The 27,777-nt window shown below is 42.3% G+C and overlaps 1 protein-coding gene across 1 annotated transcript; it reads left to right on the plus strand.

Moving 5' to 3' along the window:
• Positions 1-3,323: 3,323 nt before the first annotated feature.
• fmn1 (formin 1) lies at positions 3,324-27,751 on the plus strand (the record flags this gene model as incomplete). The annotated part of the gene is made up of 17 exons (XM_079526335.1): positions 3,324-5,165; positions 5,322-5,430; positions 8,268-8,329; positions 8,590-9,338; positions 10,332-10,473; positions 11,939-12,026; positions 13,258-13,319; positions 13,425-13,513; positions 13,882-14,011; positions 14,536-14,682; positions 15,685-15,744; positions 17,508-17,628; positions 22,079-22,171; positions 25,019-25,070; positions 26,004-26,153; positions 26,858-26,939; positions 27,377-27,751. The coding sequence occupies 17 exons, from the start codon at positions 3,324-3,326 to the stop codon at positions 27,530-27,532; spliced, it is 4,134 nt and encodes a 1,377-aa protein (XP_079382461.1). The 3' UTR covers positions 27,533-27,751.
• Positions 27,752-27,777: the final 26 nt, after the last annotated feature.

The following is a 27,777-nucleotide window of genomic DNA, read 5'->3' on the forward strand; positions in this document are numbered from 1 at the left end:
TAATATAAATAATTGTCCTCAGTTTAAATAACACATCACACTCGTGTGAAGTGAGCGAAGATATCTGATGATATCAACATCATGATGTCCAATCATATGAGCACATTCCGTCAGACATACATACACAAACACAAAGCTATTTTTTTGTACATTAAAAATCACACCCGTGTGAACTGAGTGGTGTAAGGTCTTATATAGCCCGATCAGCTGTGGTCTGACGTAATGAAATCACACCCGGGTGAACTGGATGACCGTAGCAACCATGCTCATTTTTACTGCACAGACAGACTAACAAAGCCAGTTGTAGGAGTGGTTTACACCACTCAAAAATAGTACAAAAAAATATCACACTCGTGTGAAGTCCTCCTCCCCTCTTCTGTAGAACACAGCGGAGAACACTGACCTCACCAAATTTGGAGCGACGCCCCTCTGCACTCTTATTGGTTTAGCGAAATACAAGGTTAACTCGCACTCCTATGCCACATTTCCTGCTGAGCTCACCCAGGCATTTTCCTTTGAAAACTAAACAACTGCGGTCCCGACTCGAGTCTATTTGCCATTGACTTGGCCTGAAAGTTTGTACGAAACAAGATTTGTCATAAAAAGTCCATAGACTTGGCCACACGCATGGCATCACAGGCGGAACATAGAAGCAAGGGCACCTACTCTACTGCAGGGCCCTTGGTACATATGACCTTATGGCATAGGAATGTCCTTCTCTTAAAGGACCACTTCACCACTTTTCAACTTCTCTTCCTATAATTGGTCCTAACTAATGTTCATGATAAAATACAACCATTATTTCCTACTCAGTCTGTGTCTCATAGGCTGTGGGCAGTTCAGAAACCTGTCCACCAGTGACATCATCGATGGTGAATCCAAGCTAATAGAAACAGCAGGCTTTCTTTTCCTGAAAAGTTGCAATGCAAAAGTTGAAGCCATCGTTCTCACGATAATAAAAATCTAAATATATTTTAAAACAAATCATGTTTAAAAAAAAATCTGCCTAATGATGATGTCACTGGTGGACGGGTGTCCGAACTGCCCAAAGCCCTCCTATGAGACACAGACTGAGTAGGAAAAAATTGTGGTGTTTTATCATGAACATTAGTGAGGACCAATTATATGAAGAGATGTTGAAAAGTGGTGAAGTGGTCCTTTAACATCGCTGAATTCCCTTTATAACAGTTTGTTGTATATGATATCATTGTAATCCTCCTCCAAGGGGTACTAGACATCACCTATTCTGCTTTATCATGTTTGGTTCAGGAGATGCGATGCAAAATACAAATGGCCACAACGGTCACCACTAGGAGTCTTTGCGATGGCTCCATTTCTGAAAATGTCCGGGCCCCCAAAATCTACAAGTTTACCTAGTTTAATTATTTTATGAATAAGTGAACATTATTTGCACCTACATGTGTGTAGACAATGTGACTGCAGTTATAGGATCAGTATGAGGTGCAAACTGAGCTACTTTGGGGGGGGGAAATAATCTTAAAGGAAATACTAATTTACATACTAAATACTGTAGACTTAACTCCGTCCCATTTAAGCTTTTAAAGGCTTGTTTCTTTATCACATGATGTCCCAGTTCTAGAGATAATACTGAAATAAAGTATTTTAGAAAGATCATCGTCGCTTTCCATAAAATATTAGATTTTTATTACATTTATAAACTATTAACATTTTTAAATTATTTGATTAATCGAACAAGCAATCAGAAGAATAATCGTTAAGAAAATAATTGATGGTTGCAGCAGCGCTAATTGTATGGTCTATGGCTGAGCATCATTACTGATAGAAAGAACAAGCAATAATAGAATAATTCTATACATTTCACATTTAATTCCTCCATCTAATGTTGTATTCAGGCTGGTGAATTTGCACAGCAGCTCATTCATGTTGTGCACAGACCCCTAGTAATGGCATTTAATAGGATTATCTAGATTCATTACCATTACATAAGGCCAACTCTTGCATAAAGGCCACACTGGCCCAAACCATACCATTACAGTCCCATTGGAATGTGAAACCTCGTTTAATGAGATTTCTTAGATGAAGTGTTGCAGCTTAAGTTCTGCACAGGGTAAAACATGTCTCCCAACACAGGATTGAACCTTGAATCGTATTATATAATGACATCAGGGGATGTTGATCTTTCACTTGCCAGCAGGCTCTTAGGGAGCAATATCTTAACATTAAAACAAACATGGGTGTAACCTGTTGTGATAATAACTGTGGAGGTAGTCCAGAGGTTCATTTTAGAATAGTGGAGGATACTTTTCCCTTTGTCTTTCGTAATAGCCTGCATACTTAATATTTGTCACAAAGTCAATCGCCATTATTTGTGTTCATTTCCATGTTCCATGTCAATGGATTTGCTGTATGTAAATGAGATGTAAATCGAGTGAATGTAGGTGGGGTTAGACCTGCTAAGTAGCACAGATTAGAGTGCTGTGCCTCAGTGCCTGCAGGGGATGGGACAGAACTCTATGTTGGTGTTATTTCAGAACCAATGTTCAACCAATGCTGTTTGCCCTTCTCTCTCTGGGTGTGGTGCACTCTGGAAGGTTTCCTATGCAGTGCAGCTCACTGATCCCAGAGGGTGAGGTCTGAAAACAGTGGCAGCCACCGCAGAAGCCGACAACACCCAGCGAGGAAAGTTTTACGCAGACAGACCACTACTGAAGACCCCATCTGTTTTCAATTGTGTGGTGACAACCTGTTGGATCAAGGCCAAGATGCTACTGCTATGTTGTTGGTAAACCACAGCAGCAGGTACAGGAGAGCTACAGTGGGCAAGAGACAAACTGGGAAAGGAAATTGGATTTTGATGTGAATTAACTTCAGATCTGGTTTACAGCTGTGGTGAAGTACCTCACTGCACTCTCCACTTCTGAGTCACAGTGAGCAAAACCATGGAGCTGGGCTTGGCAGCCGTTTTTTTCCGTTACTCTTTGGAATTCTCTCATTGGTTAAAATGAGTGAACAGTTGTAGTTAGTGCTCTGCTAGAACTTGAAGTAAGAACCAGTAACGGTCGTGAATAACATTCTCATTCTCATCGTTTTAAAACAAACTGGAGCGAACGCAGGTTGGATTTTCAGTGCTGACACTATGGCTTTCTAGGGCTGTGCATGGATTGTCTACTACATTGCTTGAACTGTGCGTAGATTATGTATAAAATATACTGCATGGTCCTGGAATGCATTAAATAGATGCCGTTTCTGGTTCAAGTATTGCATGCTTAAGACTGTAGACTGAGATGTATTGTTTTCTTGTGTAAGATTATATTCAGATAGATACTGTAAAAACACAAGTCATGGATATGAGCATAGTAAACGCTAACAATGTTGACATCCTGGGAAATAAATCCCTCCCAGAGCTGCCTTGTAACTCACTCCTGGACAAGTTCTCCACTCTCTTCACTCGCTCCCAACACGACTCGGGACAGGAGCCTGCCACCCTGAAGTGCATCCGGACCCTCTCTGCAGAGGCACCCCCTGAGAATGGTGATATGTTGATTGATGCTGAACCTGATGACACTCTGAAGCTGAATGGGGATTCCAGCCTTGGATGTGTTCTGAAGCATTACAAACAATTCCCTGATCAAATCCTATCACCTGTCGAAGGAGAGGTTATGTCATATGGCTCGGTGGAGCCTGACATAAATCGGAATGAGGAAGCAGGCAGTGACGAAGACCAAACAGAAGAGGGGGGTAAAGATATCAGTCTAACACAAGACACCGATAAAGAAATGCACATGAACGAAAGCGGTCTATTGGACTGCAGTATGGAAACAAAGGTCTCAGATATGTTTCAGAACAACAGGAAAGTGTCCTTAGACAACTCAAATCAACATGAGGGAAACAGTGATAGCATAGATTATTGCCGCAAAAACACATGTGAGAGGTTGCATAAAATAGTGGACTTGGCAAACTTGCATGAATCTCCAGAATGCATATCAACCAATGGTGGAGAGAAAAATATCCTGCCAATCCCAGACAACCGCGCTGAGACAAATGAACACAACCAGGAAGTGAGTGTGGATAACACCACTCAAAGTTTAGACCACAGCGCCGAGGACATGCTCACTCATAACAGTGGAGAGGATTCCAGAGACAATGAATACATCATGGCAGATGTTTCTAATTACAGCCCGTCAGATATGTGTACCGACTATGCGCACACTGATCATGGGAACTGTTCTACAGAGAATGTGATGAAATCTGATACAACCAGAGCATCCAAAAGCAGAACGGTAGTGATAACTCTGACCAGGATAGATCTGGCTTCTGAGGAGCACGCTGCATCAACAGAAGCAGCTACACCAACTTGGAAACATACCGAGGAGGACTCTAGCAGTGAGCCTTCATATATACCTGTGGAGAAAGAGGGGTTGAAGGTGGTGGTAGAAAAGGACGATGAAGAAGCAGAGAACAGAGACATGCTGCCAGAAGCAGCGGATTCCATGGCCTGGCGGCCTGGCCCTGAAGACAATTCACCATTCCCTACTGTAGAATCCCCAACCAGTGGCCCCCTGCCTGGCTCCACCTCGACCAGGACCACCTTCTCTCCAGTTTCCCCAACAGCAGACAAGCCCATCCAGCTACCTGCCCTCTTCAGTGGCCTCAGGGTGCTCAGGAAAGGGGTAACAGGACCCGAGCATGATACAGTGGCCGAGATCAGAACATCGTCCCAGGGAATGAAGAGAGAAATCTTCACTGAACCCGATAAAGACTCCAAGAACCAGAGCGAACCCAAAGGCAACTTCCTGGGCCAAATTTCACAGTTTTTAAATCGTGAGATGAAAGATGGGAGAGATGAAAGAAAGGAGAAACAAAGAACAGAGTCAGAAGAACCCTCAGAAGAGTCGGATTCAGTCGATAGGGAGACTGAAAGAGAAATGTGCGAGATCACAGAAAAGCATGAAAATGAAGACAATCGGGAAAAAGAAATCACAAAGGAAATAGGGGAGGCTACAGACTCCTCAGAGATGCACGATTCTACAAAAGCTCCACTCTCCAGTGCGGAAGCAGCCTTTGACGCCTTTAAGGCTTTCTTTACCCCCAAACCTCTGAAGAAGGACATCTTTATCCCGAAAACCCTCTTTGAGAGAACCTCCAATAAGATGACACTGAAGACAAGCCTTTCTGATAGCAAAGTATGCATTGTGTTACGGAACGTGTACATTACAGCAAGCATATTATAGCTAGACATACATATTACAGTACACATGTTTAATACTGCTGTATAAAACATACCTGCTTTTGCTATGAATGTTTGGGCTGAATCTTTGTTTTAAACACTTCCTTTCCAGTCGGAGGCATCCGCCCCAGGAGAGGGTGATGAAAGGACTCCAGGCCGCCTGCAAGCTGTCTGGCCACCACTCAAGGAGGAGAAAGTTGGGCTGAAATATACAGAAGCAGGTACTAACAAAATTACAAATTATGAAATAAATATGAAACTTTTTAAGTTGCCTTAAATATTAAGAGATACAATTTGAAAGGAAAACTGAAATCAAGAAAGGAATGTTTAATTTAATGTAGCTATTATGCAAAGATAACTCATATTAAAGTAAATAAATGGTTTAAGGGTTGATCTTTTAACATTTTGTGAAGCTCTGATGATTAACCTTGGTCCACCAATCATAGACACAGCTTTTTTGCCTGTTAAACAGTTGGATAGATTTAGACCCAGATGTTAATCTAGCCGCAATTTGCAACTCTAGATTATTTTATAATGGGATGAATCTAGAGTTGCAATACCCTCCATTGACTCCCCACTCATCATTTTGCGTTTGCGATCTGCTGGTCTTAAACGACGTTAAACTCACCAACATTGCAGCTGTAGTCCAAGCTTGAATTATTCTCTTTCAATCTGCAAAGCTTGTTTTTCATAAAAATCCCCCGTAGACATGTTATGAGCTACTTTCTGTCAAGAAATTCTGTGCAAGTGATTCTTTTTCTAAGTGCTGGAGTTTGGAAGCGCTCGTCGTAAGTCACTGAACGTCCCTGCATGCATCTGTTTCGCATTTGCACATAATGCAGGAGGCAGCAGCGCGACCCCTTAATACAAACGAGCGCTTCCAAACTCCAACATTTCTTCTTCTTGACAGAAAGTAGCTCATAACATGTCTACGGGGGATTTTTATGAAAAACAAGCTTTGCAGATTGAAAGAGAATAATTCAAGCTTGGACTACAGCTGCAATGTTGGTGAGTTTAACGTTGTGTAAGACCAGCAGATCGCAAACGCAAAATGATGAGTGGGGAGTCAATGGAGGGTATTGCAACTCTAGATTCATCCCATTATAAAAAAATCTAGAGTTGCAAATTGCGGCTAATGTTAATCCATCTACTCTAAATACTGAAAGTGGCTCTCCATTGATTCATTCATGAAAATCCATGATGTGGGCATGGATTAACAACGCATTTCCAGTATTTGATGCTGAGCAATAGGCAGTAGGGATTGGCAGTGTTTGTTCTGTGGTCTCATTTGTCATTTCATGGATTGACTGTATAATGATATGGTCCACACACTGCAAGGTAAACACACCTCCACCCTGTGTGTCACTGTGTGTACAGCGGAGAACTAGGCATCGTAACGTGATTACTTACTGTTCTGTATATCAAATGTCAGACAAAATAGTCACTATTCTTTTCTTTTGCGAGTATGAGCACAGAACACAGGTTGTAGTACTAGCTATTGGGTCAGATGGCAGAAAGTTTGACCAACAACAAATAAGCGCAAAACTGTGACGCCAGAATTAACAGGGTTAACAGTCATAACATAAATGACAAACATACCAAGAACAATCAAATTCCTTCTCAAAATGACAAGAAGTAGGCTATATCCCTAGTTCCTACGGGCCATAACAATAACAGAGAGGGAGAATATCAATAACAGAGACACCAGCAAATCCAACCCTGACTATAATATGTAAGTGTTCAAAGTAGGCATACACACTCTTCTCCTCTAACACTTAATACATGCACATACTGTACCAGGGGCTTATCCATTAGCTGCCCATTTTACAGAGATCTCGATTCTCCAAGTTCAAACTGTACTAGAAGTCACTGTTATATTTGTCAGATTTTCTTTTGGAGATGTACTGCCATCTGCTGACAACTGTATGCATTGCTTATATACCAAAAGTAGTCCATCCTGAGCCCTCATAGCTTCAAACAACCCTACTAGGCATGTATTGTAAATATAGACTGTACTATAGCCATATATCATTATCTCCCCCCTCCTTGGGGGTGACCTTCATCCAGTGGCATGCTGAATAATATTTCATACGGTGCACTTATACTGTATGCTGTTTGGACCAAGCAACACCCCCTACTAGTATATATATATCCAATTATCCATCCATCCTGTACTTGTACTTAGCTAAGTGCTAACTATGCCTGTGTGAGCGGGTGAATACAGTCTATGCATGAGGGAACGGGACTGTCTACTGTCTATACACGTGCCTTTTACATTGTGTTTAGTTATGCTATTTGCCTAGATAAGGTAGTTACAACATTAAAACATTTCACGCAATGCTGCTGCATGAGAAGTTTGAGAACACAAGCTGTCATGGGGTTGGGACTCGGGAGGATGTAAACAATGGGCCCGTCAGTCACGTCGCTACTCGCTAATGTAGGCCTACATACTGTAGTGTAGTTGTACATTACAATGTAGAGTCGACTATTCTTTGACGCATACCTTTTTTTTCATAGTGCTCCTGGCTTTGTCTTCTTGCTGTAGTTGTAGGCTACCAAGTTGCAGAATGTTAGACTGGCTATTTCTTTAGCCAGTTTATGCTGCAACTGCTTCGTCAGATAAAACATATTCGTTTGTTTTATTTAATTATCTTATTTTGTGTTGTATCTTATGCTACCTAGCCTATATAGACAGTAGCCTACTACAATATTTCTATTTGCGTTTTGAAACGTGACATCTGAGAGTGACTGACTCCCGCAGTCCAGCACACGGTGCACACCTAAACTTTATCCAATGTTTTAATGCCCTCTTGTGGCGTGGCACAGTAATACCCCCAAAATATAAATAAGACCACCACCAATAAACAAAACAAAACACGCACGCACGCACGCACGCACGCACACACACACACACACACACACACACACACACACACACACACACACACACACACACACACACACACACACACACACACACACACATTTGATCCAACAAACTCTGTTCTACTTACTTACCACAATGCATAATAGAAATTCTGTATTCCTCTCCTCTCAGAGCACCAGGCTGCCCTGCTACAGCTGCAGAGAGAATGCAAGGAGGAAATGGAGAACTTACAGGTGTGTGAAGTATAAAGTCTGAAATGTGAATACACACACTGCAGGCCTAAATCAGGTTTGACACAAACCTTATTTAGCAAAGGAACTGCTGTGCAAAATCCTAAAACATATAGGCCATTAAGTCATTTTGATAATTCTTCACATTATCTCACAACCCTCCTTCCCTCAGCAGTCCACCAGGGTGACCAAACATGGAAGTTGTAATGTCATGTGTTATTTTAACACTGAACGTGTGAAAACGTGTAATGTATCTCCCTCAGGAGGACTATGTCCAGGAGATGTCCAGGCTGCGGGTGGAGCAGGAGGAGGTGGTCTACCGTCTGGAGCTGACTGTGGCTCACCTACGGGCCCAACTATCCCTGGGCGGAGGTCTCTGCCGTGGCGGGGACCTCCGTGACGCCGCCGTCTCCACAGAAGACGACCTCGGTCTCAAAGCCTTCCGCACCGTCTGCGTTCAGACAGACAGGGAGACCTTTGTCAGGGGGGGCGAGGAGGAGGAGCCGGGCGGGGCCGGTGCTGGGGGCCCTCCTCAGCTCCGAAAGGAGTCTCCTAAAAAGCTGGACCTGGCCTCCATCAGCCTCAGCCTGGCTCGACCGAGGGAGGACGCCTCCTCGTCGCCTCCACCAGCGCCGTGTGTCCCAGCGTCCCCTCCTCCTCATCCCGGAGCCCCGCTGACCTCAGCAGAATCAACGCCGGCTCTTCCTTCTGCCCTCCCTTCCCAGAAACTTCCATCAGCCAACCCGACCACTCAGCCACCTACTCCCCCTCCAGCTCCTCCAAACCTCTCACAGTCATCTAATGGCCCTCCACCTCCTCCACCACCACCACCACCACCACCACCTCCACCACCACCTCCACCCATACCAGGCTTAGCCCCCCCACCACCACCACCACCTCCTCCTCCGGGTGGGACGTTCATGGTGAACGAGCCCCCCCGAAAGGTGACCGTGGAGCCGTCATGTGCCATGAAGCCCCTGTACTGGACCAGGATACAGATCCATGGCAAAAAGTAAGACTTATAGTTATAGGGATAGTTCACCCCCAACAAATATTTTTTCCTATCAATCACCCCATGGAATAATTGAAAGACCAGCAGTGGTTCCCCATGGAGAAGTGAGTTATGTTACTCAATCAGACAGGATAAGTAGGCTATTATTATTGAGAAAGCATCCTGAGCGCACCTTTCTAGTTTGTCTTTCTATAATCTATCACAACATATCCCACTACGACGCATTATAAGTGGCTTAGGCAACAGTGACAGGGATTATGAAAGTTTTTGACAGTTAATGATAGTTGTCAGCCTTCCCAAAATCGGAGTCGCTGTCAGATTAATTTAATAGCTAAGGACAATAAACATATAGGAACTGATCTTGTGGTCAGAATTGGCACAGAGATTTGTTGACAACTTTTATATTATTACAACGTCTGCTTTGTCCATGGACGACAAAGGGGACAGAAACCAAGTTGTTGTTGTGTCTTCTTCCTCTGCTGCAAGTCGATACCAAGCTCACAATGCGTCGTGATGTGACACATTGTTAGCTTGCAGATCGTATTGTTTCAGTGACACCATTGTACGATGAAGGCTTTACTTATCCTTTCCAGTCAAGCTTGCACTTATGCTAAACCACATGCAGTCTCCTTCAGTTTGTGTGTGGCTCTCTTTGGTTCAGACACTGTCAGCAATTGTTGGATGACGAGAATTCTTAAGCAATGTCCTGCTGGGATATCAAACAATTGCATTTCCCTAAAATGTGCTTTGCTGAAACTACGGACATATACTTGTCAATGTGTCATTATAATTAGCTTTAGAATTAGAATTTTAGCCCCAAATGACATCACTGGAGGAGAGAACAGCCATTGACTCTTGATAAATCTAAAACTAAAACCAATTTAAATTGTGCAACCATGCTTGAAATATATGAAGTACTAGCATAAATAAAATAAATCACTGTCTCTCCAGGATCTCTTCATCTCACAACCCTTCACTCTCTCTCTTCCTCAGCAATGACACCCTCTGGAACTCCTTGGAGGAAGTGAACATAATCAACACCAGTGAGTTTGAAGACCTCTTTGCCAAAATCACCGCACAGACCAAGAGGAAGCCTCTGTCAGAGGCCTATGAGAAGAAAGCCAAATCCAGAAAGGTAATTATGGCCACAGTTTGTGTCCAAACATACAGCAGAGTCCCTGATTATCAGCAGCATCCTTCAGTGTATCTAATAAAAAAATCACACCCGTGTGAACTGAGTGGTGTAAGGTCTTATATAGACTGATCAGCAGTGGTCTGACGTAATGTCTGACGTAATGAAATCATAGCAACCGTGCTCATTTTTGAGTGGTACGGACAGACACGGGTAGTGTACATAGCTTTTTGAGTGGTGTAAACCACTCCTACAACTGGCTTTTGTGTGCATAAAAAAATGACCATGGTTGCTATGTTCAAAATAATTTCTGACGTAATTAAATCACACCCGGGTGAACTGGATGACCGTAGCAACCGTGGTCATTTTCTCTGCACAGAAAAAGCCAGTTGTGAAATCACATCCGGGTGTGATTTCATTACGTCAGATCAGAGCTGATCAGGCTACATAATACCTTACCTTATTTCATTACGTCAGACATTACGTCAGACCACAGCTGATCATGCTATATAAAACCTTACACCACTCAGTTCACACGGGTGTGATTTTTTTGGTACGAACAGACACGGGTACAAAGCCAGTTGTTGGAGTGGTTTACACCACTCAAAAATGGTTTCACTGGCAGTTTATCCGGCTTCAGTATAGGCCTACTGGGTTGTTGGGAGAATACACGAGCAAAATAAATCCACATTATTGCATGTAGGCCTACAGTACATGGCAGAATAAACACGGGTTAAACATCTACAGTATAACCATTCATCCTCTAACTCAGGATAAACTTAATGACAAACACAAGCAGGATTTTGGTTAGTATGTATGCAGACGGCGCGCCGCTGTGACGTCATATACCCTGAAATAAGCACTGCTCAGTGTCCACCCCCTGAATTGGGATTGGCCGTAATTTGTTCACATTTAGTGTTCCGTTGTTGGAATAAGTCCAATATTTCTATTATGTGTCTTCATCCACTAGAGGGAGTTGATGCCATTGACCTCAGACACCATATCACAGGTTTCATAAATGAAAAGTCCTAGTTTGTATTTGAATGCTGCTAAAAGTGCCATGGACACATTTACTCTACACTAGTTAGTTAAGGTCTTGCTGCAGCAGAGTTTATTTACTAATGGGAAGTTTGTCTGAAAATTAACACAAATGTGTTACTAAGGTGTTAAGCTTTTTTATACTGCAGTACAGCATGCTATGATGTGTTTGCTCAGTCCCTTAACAATAGAGCCACTGCTAATGATACCACTAATGGTCAAAACCTTGCAGTCATGGTAACTGTGTGTGTGTGTGTGTGTGTGTGTGTGTGTGTGTGTGTGTGTGTGTGTGTGTGTGTGTGTGTGTGTGTGTGTGTGTGTGTGTGTGTGTGTGTGTGTGTGTGTGTGTGTGTGTGTGTCTGTCTGTGTCTGTGTCTGTGTCTGTGTCTGTGTCTGTGTGTGTGTGTGTGTGTGTGTGTGTGTGTGTCAGATCATTAAGCTTCTTGAGGGGAAGCGGTCCCAGGCTGTAGGTATCCTCATTTCGAGCCTTCACCTGGAGATGAAGGACATAAAGCAAGGTTAGTGACAGGAACAATAACCCTCATCTGCAGCATACTACTATACAGTATGTAGCCTATAAAATATAAATAATGTACTGGACATGAAATCAATTCTAGCTTGCCTTGAAAGAGATCTTCCGTTTAATTTATCATTTTGTAATAAATGTGCTGCTGATTCAACGGATCATCTTCTACAATACATGATCTTTGTCAGCAGTGGCCTACAATGCACTACAATGCATAATATACATTTATACCCTTCTTAGGGCCTTCTTATGGTCTACCACCATTTTCCTCCGAGAAAATCATCTGGGGAGGCCAGGGTCTCCACACTGAATGGATCATAGCTGATCGTTGTTAAGTTATGACTGTTTCAATTCCCCCAGCTCGATTTTGTAGCTTTTTCCCTGTTGATCCAGGCAGGAAGTGAAAGCCGCAGCCTTCCAGTCACAAGCTTGGCTCTTATGCTGAGTCTGCCACAGCACCTTAAATATCACCCATTCACAGTATGCCATTACCCCAACCATTTAAACCCTATATGACCGGAGTCCCCCAGGGCTCTATATTAGGCCCCCTCCTTTTCCCCCCTCTATACTTAAAGTCTTTGCTGACGTGTTCACAACGTGTCGCATTGTGACAGGTTGTGGCCTTGTAGACTGGCTATTTTCACAGAATGTTCACATATTTATAACATGTCCAAAATATAGGGAATATAGGGTTCATGGGGTTAAACCTTCCACTCCTTAATTTGCATTTCACTTTCATTTGCACGTTGCATTCAACCATTGAATATGAGCTGTTGGTGAATTTCAAGTAGGGTTAAAAGCTAAAAGCATACCACGGCGTCGGCCAAAAACTATCTGCATTGCTAATCTCCGGCTCCAGTCTCTGAAGCCAGTTTCCCAAATGAAGGGAAAATGTGTTCTGTCTGTGTTCATGTGAACGGGTTATGGGGGCCCTCAAGGGTCCTCCCCGGCTCTTAGATCTCAGCTCAGCCTGTTCTGCCCAATAAATCAGACCTAGTACCGTCATCATAGATTCAACAAAGGAATGTAGTTATAGTAGATCATATGAAACTATACGTTTTTTATCTATCTATCTATCTATCTATCTATCTATCTATCTATCTATCTATCTATCTATCTATCTATCTATCTATCTATCTATCTATCTATCTATCTAAATCAATATGAACTATGGTAGAACCACCAGGCCTAACCTGTGTCTTGTCATGATCTTGTTTCTACAGCTGTGCTCACAGTGGACAGCTCTGTGGTGGACCTGGAGACCATTGAAGCGCTCTATGAAAATGTAAAATGTTGTCTTTTGTTTAGTTTCCTATAGAGTTTGAACATAAATTATGTGCAATTAGGAAACAGTCTTCCTTGTTTTAAATCCCAACTGTTTGTGTCTCAGAGAGCTCTGCCAGAGGAGCTGGAGAAGATCAAGAGACACTATGAGACGTCAGATGAAGATCAGGTCAAACTGCTGGACAAGCCTGAACAGTAAGCATCCACCTGGTGTTATTTTACTAAACATAAATTATTAATGGAAAACAGGGGTATTGATTATAATGTAAAGTATGAGTAAAAGTTAAGTCACATCTGCTGTGACAGCAGAGACCTGAAGTGAAAGTCAAGATGGGGCTCAATTATAATTGAGCTCCTTGTCTTTAATTACGGAAAATAAATCGATTTCATGGACAAAGAGGAGATACAAATGAAGGAGGAACGTGACAGGTTAAAGGAAGCATGGAGATGATTGGGACATGAATTGTATCCCCCATACAATTCATGTCCCAATCATCTCCATGCTGTAGCTGTGTAGCTCAGGGTTCAGAATATGGTTCTAATACATGTGCTTTGTGTTCCAGGTTCCTGTATGAGCTCGCTCAGATCCCAGACTTTGCCGGCAGAGCTCACTGCATCATCTTCCAGTCGACGTTCACCGATGGCATCGTGTCCGTCCAGCGCAAGGTCCACATGGTATCCTCAGTCTGCCAGGTAGGCATGGCCGCATGAAAGGTCATCTCACAGTCTGTACTGTATGTGTACCCTACCTCCATGAAAGGTCATCTCACAGTCTGTACTGTATGTGTATTGTGTACCCTACCTCCACAGTCTGTACTGTATGTGTACCCTACCTCCAAATGAAAGTATACCACTGTGCATGCTGAAAGGCGGCAGGCCTTTCTTTATAATGTCTTTGATGTTTCAAAATAATCATGTTTCTCCTTCAGGCTTTGATTAGGTTATCTCTTGGTTCTGAAATGATTGACACATCGGAGCCACTTCACCACATGATATATTGCTTTTACTCACAGAAGGGCGTGTTTCTGATTCCAGACACAATAGGATTGCACGGCATTTGCATTGTATCACTCAGATCTTTGACAGTGTTTATCGTTCACACAATATTGTGGGATTGCAACAAGATGAGCTTAGCACTTTCTACGAGGCCTCTGAAAGTGAACACAATCATGCACTCACCTTCTTTGCCATTTAACCCGGCACGTGTTTCCCTGCAGGCTTTGTTGCAGGACAGCAGTGTGAGGGAGGTGATGGGCTTGGTGCTGGCCCTGGGGAATCACATGAACGGAGGCAGCAGGACCAGGGGCCAGGCCGATGGCTTTGGCCTTGAGATCCTGTCCAAACTCAAGGATGTCAAGAGCAGAGTAAGGGCCTGTCGCGTTCACTTTGCAGGAGCTTTCAAATAATTTATTTTAATTGTGGATTGATAGTTCAGCATATGCCAAGGGTGTAAAAAAATGTTTTAAAGTTGTTGTTGCACAATTTTGCTAGCATTGCGAGGCTCCAACAGTGAGAGAGTGAGCCAGGCCAAAGATGAAATAGACTTAATAGAGCTTGTATGAATAAAGGGTGTGGTGGCTGTAGTGTAAAGCCTATAGAAGCAGGCTTGTTACTAGAAAGTCATAAGGTTTAATCCTCGATGAGCACAGATCACTAAAAGCTACTGGTTAAGAGCCCTTCAATGGCTTAAAGCTGCTTGATCATGCAATTGCTCCAATGAGTGTGTTTAGTGGCTAGTGGTCCTGTCACCTCCTTAGCATTAATGTAGGCTACTAATTTATGTGCTTAATGTGCTATATTTACTGTATGGCTTCTCTATTAATTTACTTACAGCAACTATCATTTGTCCTTTTGTTTTCCCTTTCCTAAAGCAATTTTATTTACATTTTTGTATTAATATTTAACATTGACGAACAATTGTATTAATGTATACGCTGGATTTATACTTACTGTAGTTGCACACTGAAAATATCAGCTCTGTTATGAGCTTATAGATTTGCTATTTCCGATGCATGACACCACGCACAACAAATTATATCAAGCCCTTAACATCAATATTTAATTTCAACCGCCCACACTACACTTATTAGTTCAAAAATGTATATATTTTTTATACATTTAACAAAGTACAATACATTTATACATATTATATATTTTTGTGTGTTTTGTTTTTCATGGACCACCTGTAGACCTAATTATGACACAAAAACATGGAGTTCCCATGGTTTCCAAGTAGGTAAAAAGCAGGGAGACCACTGTTTAATGTTTTTCCATTGCCATAGACCACTAGTGGTGCATGTGGACCATTGGTTGAGAATGAGATACAGTGTATTAAGTGTATAAAGTGATGCTTTCTTATTTTCCAGGACAATCGTATCAGTCTGGTGGACTATGTGGTGTCGTACTATTTACGCAACGTGGACGAGGTAACGCAAATGCATGTTGGTTGTCATGCTGTCATGCTTTTTGAGGGCCCCTCCTACATGTTTAATGTTTGTTTTTAGTTCAATGTTTGTTTTAAAAACGCCATTGACAATGAAGGGAAAATTTACGTCATCCTGGATTCCTGTCCCTAACACAAACATTATATTCCATTAGCAATAAAGGGAATTTAATGTTTGTTTTGACACCGTTTGTTTTACATCACCATTACATCACCATATCATAGCAACATGAGTTAGACTTTAATATATTAGCGCCCCTCACTTCACACGGGTGTGATTTTTATTACGTTATTCAACTACTTTTTTAATCAGTGCTGGTATTTTAATGCTTGTCAAAGGAGCGCTGTAACTTAATCACAATTTGTAGATTTGTGGACAAATGGTATCTAAGAAATGAGGTATTTATTGCTATGAAACATCAGGTCATGGTCTTACGTTGTAATTTACTGCCCTAAACAAACTGAATTAAAGTCCATAGACTTGGCTGGCGACCGGTTATTTTTAATTAGGCTGTAAACAAAGGTCCATAGACTTGGCTGGCCTATGGCGTAATTTCGGAAAGCCATAAATTGGAGGGCCTAGCGCCCCTTAAAAAAAGGATATTCAGAGTTAATACTTACTTAGGCCTTTAAAATGGAGTACAAACTCCATCTTATTCGGTCTTGTATCCTCCGATCCAGTTGTTGCCATGACAGTCCTTGTGCCTTCATCTCCTGCTCTGTGGTCCTTCTCCAGGTGGCTCTAGGTCTTCCTCTCTTCCTCCTGCCTTTGTGGGTTCAATTAACATAATTAATAACATAAAACTTATTTATTCAATGAGCCAAAGCTCCATGATGAGACACACTTTGTTCACTTTGGGTTCCTAGCTATTAATTTACACCATTTATACATCATTGGCCGGGGTTCCCCATAGACCAGATCAGAATGTTTGTAAACAAACTGGGTAGAATGTCTATGGATGTTTTCACAATATAAAATAAATTGTCCAGCCTGATTGATTGATTGACATTTTTATTGAGTGGTGTAAACCACTCCTACAACTGGCTTTTGTGTGCATAAAAAAATTACCATGGTTGCTATGTTCAAAATAATTTCTGACGTAATTAAATCACACCCGGGTGAACTGGATGACCGTAGCAACCGTGGTCATTTTCTCTGCACAGAAAAAGCCAGTTGTGAAATCACATCCGGGTGTGATTTCATTACGTCAGATCAGAGCTGATCAGGCTACATAATACCTTACCTTATTTCATTACGTCAGACATTACGTCAGACCACAGCTGATCATGCTATATAAAACCTTACACCACTCAGTTCACACGGGTGTGATTTTTGAGTGGTGTTTTACAGTATGTAGAATGGGTACATTTCAAACAAAAGCACAAGTCAATACACAAATTGCTACTTTGTGGGCGAAAACCATGAAAAGCCTTGACAGACCATTAGCTACAGTATGTCTAGTTTGTCAACCTTTTGATATTTAGAACAAAATAATACATTTCTAATAGTCAATATTAATAACAACATCATAAGTGTCCTTCCAGATATAAAGTTAATGAATAATACTGCTCCAATGTGACACTGCTGGAGTTACCGGAAAGTTTTCTTCTTGTGATGTCATGTTGATTTGATCTATACTAGGCCCTGTCGAAAACAGCCGAAATCTCAGAGGTTATCATAGATTGGCTATTTTCATCAAATGTTCACCCTGGGTGTCTGCTCTGCATGTGCTTGGATGTCACCAGAGTGCAGGAACAGAGGAGTGCAAGTTCCCACTTCCTGAACCTCATGAGGTCTCCCTGGCGGCGCATGTCAAATTTGATGACCTCAACAGAGACCTGAGACAGCTCGGACGAGATCTGACAGGTACTGTATCATGAACCAATTAAGTAATACAACACTTTATTGTTTGGTCTTTTTATCTTCTCGTTTATGGAGGAATGAATACCAACAGCCCCCAGTTCAGTATTAGTCGCCCCCCAAACATTCCCAAAGACACAGCTAGCTCGACATAATATCCACTTTGAACAGTCAGACAGCATGCTTTAACATCCATGTGACTTGTTGACCGGAATAGACTCGCCTTGTGGTCATTTTGTTGTGTGTATTTGTTTGAAAACCTCAGCCAGCCCATGTAACTCTATCACCGTGATTTTGTGTTACTCTTGATAGTTCCCACAGACCAAACCTCGGCCCAGTCTGGCATCGTTTTTCTTCAGACCCCCACTCACACACACACACGCACGCACGCACGCACGCACGCACGCACGCACGCACGCACGCACGCACGCACGCACGCACGCACGCACGCACGCACGCACGCACGCACGCACGCACGCACGCACGCACGCACGCACGCACGCACACACGCACACACACACACACACGCACACACACACACACAGTTTCCCATCACTGGCCCCATCCATTGAGTAACTGTTTATACTTAGGTTCAGGGCCCGCGTCTTTTGACCAAACTCAAGTCGGCTAAAGCCAAGAACAAAAGATTTCCTCTCCCCTCTCTTATCCCTCTTATGCTCTCATCTCTCTCTTTAAGTGTGCCCATATGACGCCATTCAACATGCCAGCCAGTTTATCCAGTCAATGGTCATGTTGAGGACATTATGCCTTGCTCTCTCCTTCTGCCTCTACTTGTGTACGTGTGTATGTGTGTGCAAGTTTGACAGCAGGCAGCCAGCCACACACATGCATGCGTTTCATAGCATACATGCACACATGTGCTTCTTTGCATGTGTATAGCTACTGATCCTGGCCTGCGTGGCGCCTTTTTGTTTTAAGATCCAGCTTCTAATCCTGCACATCATATCTCCCTTCATTGTGCATCCTGCAGTTTCCCTTTGTATCCCCTGTCGCCCTCGTCTTATGTAATCTCTAGGGAGGCTCTCTTATCTCTTGTTTGGGCCGATGCAGAGATGCACAGATTGGCAGCACCCTCTGTGGTGTCATCTGGGCTCCAGTGTGGCCCCTAGATGTTGGCCTCAGATAACTTTCTCTTCCTCTCAACACAGCCTTGTCTTATCGGTCCGTCTACCCAAACCACCGTGCGATCTGGATCGCTCCAACGCAGGACGCTTTTATCTTGCCCGGTGTTTGGGCCCTCAATGTGGCTGTTTGAATATTCTTCTTATTTGGATGCGTACTTGGTGTTACAAGCACCGCTCGCATTGCAGTTAATACATTTGATATGAGCTGAGATTTGACGGTCAACTCTATAGTTGTCAAGCATCTTGAGTATCTTGACTGGACTAGACCACTGGTTCCCAAGCCAACAATGACAAAGGCAGTGCTCACTCCTGGCTCCCAAGCTGTGGAACAACCCCCCTCCCTGCAGTAAGAACTGCAGTGCAGACTCACTCCCAATGTTCAGGCGGCCATAGCTGAGTGGTTAGTGAGCCAGAGCCCCTGGTTGCCCCAGGTACGATTCCAGGCCAGGTCAGCAATGTGTCGATGTGTGCCCCTGACCAAGACCCCGAATTGCTCCCTGAGGGGGATGGCAGCGCACTGCTCCTAGTTGTCGTAGAATGGGTAAAATGCAGAGGACGAATTTCATCTATCTATCTACACATATAATGTGACAAAAAAAACACCCCAAAGGAGAGGTGAGTTTTCAGACTACGGTGGAACATTACATAATAGTCCTATTATATCTAATGTTCCACCGTAGTCTGAAAACTCATCTCTTCAGACTCCACCAGTACTCCTCTCTTACATCCCTTCTAGTCACCTTTTCGACTAGTTCATACGCAGATGTGTTTTTTTTTTTTTTTTACCACAAATGTTTTTGAATTAATTTTATTTACACTGCTTGTTGTTTGGAAAGATAGCACTGATCCTAGTTTCTTTGAGGCACTACATTGTTCTCTCTGCACTAACATTTTATTTGTCATAGTCTTTTGAATAAAAATGATTTAGTTTATATTTTAGTCATCTGAAATGTTTTAGTCTAGTTTTAGTGGAATAAATATAAGATTTTAGTCTACTAAACGTACAGTTTATTTTGTCGACATAAATGTATTTTGGCAGACCTTGATGGCGTCGTAATGCCTGATTTTACACTTTGTTGCGTGCTGACAATAGACGACCTACAAGCTCACAACGTGTTGCAGTGCGACCAATTAAACAATGGAATACCCTCTCCAAAAATGAGTCAGCTGCTATAAATATATAGTATGTCATGCAACACCATGAAGCCAAGAAGCTGCTCTAACACTGATTTCTCTCTTCCTTTTCATCAGTAAGCTCTGTTTATGTGAGAGTTTATGACCCTCTTCAGTCTGAAATAAGCAAACTCTTGTAAGTCACAAAAGACAGAGGGGGGAAAAAAAGGAAAGACTCGCCACATAATGCAAATAGATACCTACCTCCAACGTTTACACAAATCCCCAATGAAAACAGTATTCTTTTGTAATCTTATCTGGGAGATGTTGACTGAGCGTGTGGGTGGGGGGTGGGGAGTTGGGGGTAGCGGCGCGAAGGGACTCGGCTCCCACCGCAGCCACTATTATGACTGGCTCAGGAGACTGGCTCCTGTGATCCACTGATTGAACGGACAGAGAGGCGGCGGGGGGTTACTGAGCACAGCGGCATGGAGCCACAGCCAGGGAGAGGAGCTGGGTTACAGTGGGCTTGGCCGCCGCCATCTCTAAGGTGAATCGGAATAAATGATATCTGAAGGGGAAACCACATTGATAACCTCCAACTCTGGCACAGGTGGAGTTGAGCCAATCCGGCCTCGATCTCCCTGACTCTCCCTGTCTTTCTCTGTCTCTTCCCCGACTCTCCATAATTGCTTTCCCTCCATCTCAGCTCAGGGTTAAATGCATTATGAGTGCACTTTCCTTCCTAAGCTACAATTGCGAAAAACAATTGTAAGAGTTCAAGGTTTTTCTTGTTACATTCATTACAATATTGCTGCTTCGCAATAGTGTGACAACAATGATCTCCCTTGGGAGACACCAGGATTTGAACCCAGAACTCTCACACTGGAGACATTTCTCCCACTGACCTACTGTAAGATGGAACATCTGTTTGGGCAGTGGAGTGCGCTTTGAGCTTCAGGCAATACCACTTGTCAAACTGTAGTGGTCCTACCCAACCACAGGGTCTACATCTCTCAATAGAAGTGCAGGGAGAGTCAGAGACAACCTCCAACTACTGCAGACGTGTTACCGTATATTGTATTTAGATACTCCATCCATCCAACTTCAACCGCTTATCCAAAGTCGGGTGATGGAGGTAGCAGTTCCAGCAGAGAACCCCGGACTTCCCCTTCCTGCCCACATTAGCCGAGTCTGACTGGGGAGCTTGAGGTGTTCCCAGGCCATTATGGAGATATCCCTCCACCCGGTCCTCGCTGCCCTCAACTGGACGTGCCTAGAAAACCTCTGTACGGGGGATGCATACTAAGATTAGACCCGCCAACAGACAGACATGCGGAAACAATGGTCGGACTACCGCTCGAACTGCGCGGCTCCCATGCTTGCGGTTATGTTTAGGTTAGGGTTAGAGATAGGTTGTCGATGTCGGACTAATGACTGGTCTGACCAATGACTATTGAATATGGATAATGATGTACTTCAATCTCAGTTTCATATATCTTTATATGAGGTGAGACTTCAATACCAAATAGTTCACATTTTTATTAGATTTTTGATCATCTATTTTCACTATTTCTCAAATAATGACTTGCGCAAGCATATGTCCCATGACGTGATGAAGATATGTACCAATGTCCCTTAGAATGCACGTGATATGATGTCATACGGACATACGGAAGCTGACCGTGCAGGTATGTTTTCCGTGAATCGACGTAATGATGATACGTTTCAGTGTCAAGTACATACGCATCAAACCACCCAGCCGATCACATTATACCACCAACCACTCAGAAAACTACATATACATACATATAGACATGTACACATATATGGACATATGAGCATATTACGTGATGAATATATGTACCAATGCCAGGGTATAGTTGACGGTGACGTAACAATGATTTTACCATACTGAAAAATACTACTTTTCTTCCTTCAGAAGCAAGGTACGTAGCAAATAGGTAAATCTAATAATTCAATATGTGAGACTAAGATTTGAAAGTTTATAGCGGTCTACAGCACTTGCACGCTCTGCTTGCGCACTAGTAGGCCATTTATGGCCTACTTGTGTGCAACAAGCAAGTAGGCACTCGACAGAGTGCAGTTCTAATTAAGTATGGCGTAAGACAAGTGGTTAAACTGTATCTGTATCGGAGAATGTAATATATTGCTCTCTACCTTATGTTATTTCCCAGTGTGTGAGAAAGCGGTGAGGGATGTGTGCTCTAACTCCCTGGAGGAGAACCTGCAGCCATTTAAGGACAAAATGGAAGCCTTCATCCTCAGTGGTCAGTATACTTTTAGTTTTTTGAGGGGCGCTAGCCCCTCCAATGCATGTCTTTTGAAGATTGCGTCATATGGCATAAGCTATGGTTTGTTTAGAGCACTTATGACGTAAATCTTTTGCAAGTCTATGGACTTTAAGGTTTGTTTAGAGCACTAAATGACGACGTGAGACCTCATGTGGCCGATAAATACATCACAGGAGTGTGATTTTCTTTTTTACTTTACTTTTGGTTACACATAAGGACACAAAACATGTTAAATACAAGAATGCTAGCCCCAGAACCTACTCGCCCCAGGTCAAATCCAACGACGGACCCACTAATTTCTGGCCACCAAAGTCCACTCGCCCCACTGCCCCAGTCAAATCCGGTGATCCCAGAACAGTCGGACTCACAAACGGGCGAGTGTGCCGCACCAAGTGGGTCTAAATAAATGAGAGTGAGTAGGCTATGCTTTGGGGCAAGCATTCCACTTACCAATATGTTTATTTTGTTGAAATGCAACTTACAGTACATTACACATATCTTAACATAAATGATAGTCATCATCAGTGTGGGGGCAGTAACCAGCAGATTCAAGCTGATTAGTTATGGCTTGATCTTTAAAGAATATGTGTGGCTCATTGTGGATATTGGGCTTTATGTGGCCATATAGCTGGCCACATAAGGTTGAGATCAGAATCTATATTAGATATGACTCAGAATTTGGTTTCAATATGATTTTTTTTATTTTTATAATAAATATAAAAATATTAAATATTAAATATGTATGTATATAATAAGTATAAAACATGTGAAAGGTGCTACTGTGGCCTACTGGCAGTGTGCACAAGAGATTTGGCACTGATCGGTCCAGTGAGATTAGCTCCGGACACGCACGCAGACAGACAGACAGACAGACAGACAGACAGACAGACAGACAGACAGACAGACAGACAGACAGACAGACAGACAGACAGACAGACAGACAGACAGGCAGGCAGGCAGACAGACAGACAGACAGACAGACAGACAGACAGACAGACAGACAGACAGACAGACAGACAGACAGACAGTCTTCTAGGCTCTGAGGAGCCAAATAGTAAAAACGAGTCTATTCTGAGGTGCTTTTAAGCCACTTTCTAGTAGCCCACTATATAATGTGTGTACCATCTGCCTGACTGAAAGTGAAAAGACATTAATTTCCAGGGCACCACCCTTTGCTTTTCCATTTCTCTCTCCAAAAATCCTACTCCTTCCATAATTAGTCTGTTGTCTCTAGCATTCAGATTAAAGCTAGCATACATCCTGTTACCATGGCATGCATCTCTGTCCCTGTTCGTATTTGATGGAGTGAGTTTGATATCTCCGTCTGTGAGGGAGATAAATGTTGGCGGGTGGGTACACAGCCAAGGCTAGACACACAGATAGGGATCAGGTAGATTTGGCAGTGACTGAAAGACTCCTGTCTGTCGTCTTGGTCTCTTTGCTCCACTTGCAAAAAATATGCATCTTAACATTTCATGTTGTATTCAGACTATCTGAGTCACCACTTGAACTCTTTTCTAAGGGGAATATTTGCCAAAAATAGCAGATCTACAAGCTCACGGTACAGCTCAGCTAGTTTTGGCAAAGGTATTTAGTGTAGTCCATTAGAATACGGTCAACTAAGTTGGCCCCATATAAGAATTTTTGAAGTATAGGGTTTACATGGTTAAAACAAGTGAAAACAAGTTCTTGCTATTGGAGTGATGTAATTTTACTTTGTAGATTGTTTCTAATTCTGTGTCTATATCTGAAAGTAAGGTAGGGCCGTCCACTCATTTGTAGAAAGTGCCACTTAATGTACGAAAATTTGGACAACAAAATGGAGTTGCATTTCAAGGAAGATTAAAAGAATAGTTAGGATGGACTTCTTCCTCTGAATGAAATTGAAACCCACACATTATAGACAGAGACAGAAACTAGTGTCTGTCCGTTATTTTGTGATAAAGGCAAAGCAGTTTGAAAGTAGTATCAAGAATGGCCCCATTGTTCAATAATTGACCATGAAATTGCTGTTTTGAAGAGGCCAAATGGTTGTCTGGCTCCATTTGACAGAGTCATCATAATACAACGTTCTGCTCTTAGAAGACAGTGGCAAATAGATCTTGGGGAAAATATAGAAGAGAGCATATGGAAGACAATTATGGAAAACACACTACATATTCTTACAAGTAACAGGGATAGGGAGACTACATTTATAGAATGCATATCACACCATTGTTGAGGAGCAAATTAAATGTTTTTTTTTAATATATATATAAAAGAATTAGGTTATGTCTGAGCAGAAGTGATTGTACTGTGATCTGAACCTAATAAATTGCATTTAAAAAAAAATATATATAATAATACAACGTTCTTAGTGAGTGACTATCAGTATGGATATCAATAGATTCCATAATGTATAGTTCATGTAGAAGAAATGAAGGATTATGACTATTTCATTCTGTGCCCACACGATACAATGCAACTGTAATGTAATGTGATGTGATGTTTACACCCCTCCCCCCCTCCCTCTCTGTCAAGACCCCCACCCAAACTCTACCCCCCCCCCCCCTATCCTTCTCTCTTCTTCTTTTCTAAATTTTTCTGAGGCAAGTAAGCTAAGGGCAGCGCCGAAATATGGCTGCAGCTGTGTAGCTCAATTTGCTGTCACCTTCCCCTGTAACTGCAATGTGTGTCTACACAAAAATGAATTTCACCCACCTTACTTGTAATGTGATGTGACAAATAAACCTGATTCTGATTCTGATTCTGATTTCAATGTAATCTCTCTCATTGTTGATTGAGTTTACCCGTTATTGAGTCATCTTGTCTTTTTCTTTGCAGCATGGAAGGAACACTCTGAAACCTCCTATCTGTTGGTGACGGCACAAAAAGGGTTTGTGAATAAAACCATATTGTCCTTTGTATGCCTCCTCATGTCTCAAGACACTGATTTTTAACAAACGTCGGACAAAACAATGAGATGTGACCCACTCATGTCACCAAAGTCAGTTGGACATTGCAGAAAACACATTTTGTGTTAATTTGCACCGAAGAAAGGAGGGATTCTTTCCAGGGCCAACATTGTTTATTGTCTCCCACATTTTCACAAAGATAGCTCAAATTACATATCCACTATTATCCACCAATACTGTCTTCTTGAGAAAAACCTGTGTAACATCCAAACCAGCGATGTTTGTGTTTAACATGCTGTTTCGCTCTCAAGAAAATCTCTCAATTATCTTTATTACAAGCTTACAAACCTGCCCGCAAGTATTTCCAATAAGTCTTGTTTTGTGGGGCAGAATGAATAGAAAACCCAAACAAACAAAGCATAATGTGAGCGTGTCCTCCTGAATTCTGAATGTGGGATTGATACTGACAAAATTATAAAAGCCAAGTTTGATTGCAATCTAACAATATCCTCAAACAACCAACAACCCAAATGTAAACAAAAACGACATTTCTTCTCCAAATGACGTTAAGCATCACCTGGTTTTGTAGTGTGAATTCAGCATCAAGGCCTGTTTCTATCTCAATAAAATGTGAAACTACAGTATACTGTTGATAGGACATTGTTTCTCAACCAGTAGTCCATCCATGGAAAAAGTGTGGAAAAACACTTTTGTGCCTAATGTGATGTCACGCACCAACAATGGCATATCTACCAGCTCACAACATGTTGTGCTCTGTGGCAGCATGGCGCATTGTGGGCTTGTTTTTCGTTTTTCAAATATACTAGTGGCCCAGAGCTTGAAAAGGATTGAGGACCACTGGATTAGAGAGACTGGCCCAATATCCCTATTTTGATTTTCTATTTTTGGTGCAGCTTTCAGGATCTGGTGCAGTACTTCGGTCTGGAGCCCAAAGCAGGAGAGAAAGAGGTGGCCACTGGTCATTTCTTCATGTTCTGGTATGAGTTCTGTGCTGACTTTAAGACCAGGTGGAAGAGGGAAAACCAAATCATCTATAAAGAAAGGTAAGGTGTGTGTGTGCGCGTGCATGCGTGCGTGCGTGCGCGCGTGCGCGCGTGCGTGCGTGCGTGTGTGCGTGCGTGCATGCGTGTGTGCGTGCGTGTGTGCGCACCAGGTCCAGGCTGCAAGTGGTCTAGGGCTGAAACTATCATTATCTTCTTATAGAGGGTATGCACGTGACATCATCATCATGAACGCCTACTGAGTGGCAACAAAATACTTTCTGGCCTTGACAGCCCATAAACAACAATCTGATTGCATACAACTTATCGTTAAACTCACTTTGCCACTCGATTTGCCACTCACTTTATGCTGGGCAATTAATCAAACAGGTTATTGATAGAATAGAGGGTATGTGCCCGGCGGGCACATACCCTCTATTCTATCAATAACTTGTTTGATTAATTTAATAATCAAGAAGTGCATTTATTAGGATTGTTACAATATAGACTTGTGTATATCAAAGAGTTGTTGTAAAATGGTGTCACATGTGCATCATATTCACAATAGCCTATTGTTGCTATTTAAAATAATATTCTATGAATATCTGAATCTATTATTTTTCAATTGATGAAATTGATCACTTCAATACTGTTCCACTGTACCACTAAATTTGCCAAGGACTTTTTCTTTTGAATCAGACACTGTTGCTCTGGTTTTACTGTGTTTCTTTTAAATCTATTAAATGATCACTATCATTTTTCTGCAGGCTGAAAGAGGCCCAGCTCTCAGTAAAGAGAATCACAGAGGACAGGAAGATAGAGACCAGAATGATCAGTGCAGACAGCCTGGTAAGAGCATCTCAAACTCCACACTGCAAAACTCTTGAGCGGTAAAGCTGCAATTTGTACATTTTAAGAGGCATCTTAGCCAGTGAAGATATTGTACTCATGAGCTTCAGGCAGTACTACTTGTCAAAGAGTAGGTCTCCTACAGTACCTGACACCTCCAACCACTACAGAACAGTTATTTTGTATATTGCATATATGATACACATTGGTTAACAATGCACTCCACTTGAACAGCCCCATGTTTTTATACATTGCATTTCTATACAAAAGTGCTACTCAATAAATCATGAGTACTCACAAAATCAAGAAGCACTGCTTCTCCGTGTTATCTATCATAAAACACTATTATTGTTGTACGGCTTAAATGTATTCAGTTGAAATGTTATTGTCTCCACTGATGTTTTTCTAATCGTGCACCTGTACTTCACTCCTAACAGAAACACAGACTACGGCAGAAACAAGCCAGTGTGTCAGCTAATCGAGACAGAAGATTTAATAAAGAGAGAAGAGCTCAAGTGACAGACGTTTTCTCTACGGATGACGATCAGGATGCCATCAAGTCCCTGTCAAACTCAACTGAATATGAACCATGATGCCTTCAGGGGAATCCTGGACTGTTGGGCCACAGCACTCTGCAAAAAGCACTTGTGTGTCTCTCAATGTGTTCATTATCTTAAGCCCTCTTTGGAACAATATTGTTGTTCATTAGCACTTTCATAACAGTCAACTCTGTATCGTGTACTTTAACACAAAGAAAACATTTAGATTTTAAAGATCTAAAACTATTTTGTATGGGATATGTATTCTTGAATAACTCTATTGTATAGATTAATATGTA

The sequence above is a fragment of the Electrona antarctica genome (assembly GCF_951216825.1).
Source record: "Electrona antarctica genome assembly, chromosome: 17".
Classification (NCBI taxonomy): Eukaryota; Metazoa; Chordata; class Actinopteri; order Myctophiformes; family Myctophidae; genus Electrona; species Electrona antarctica.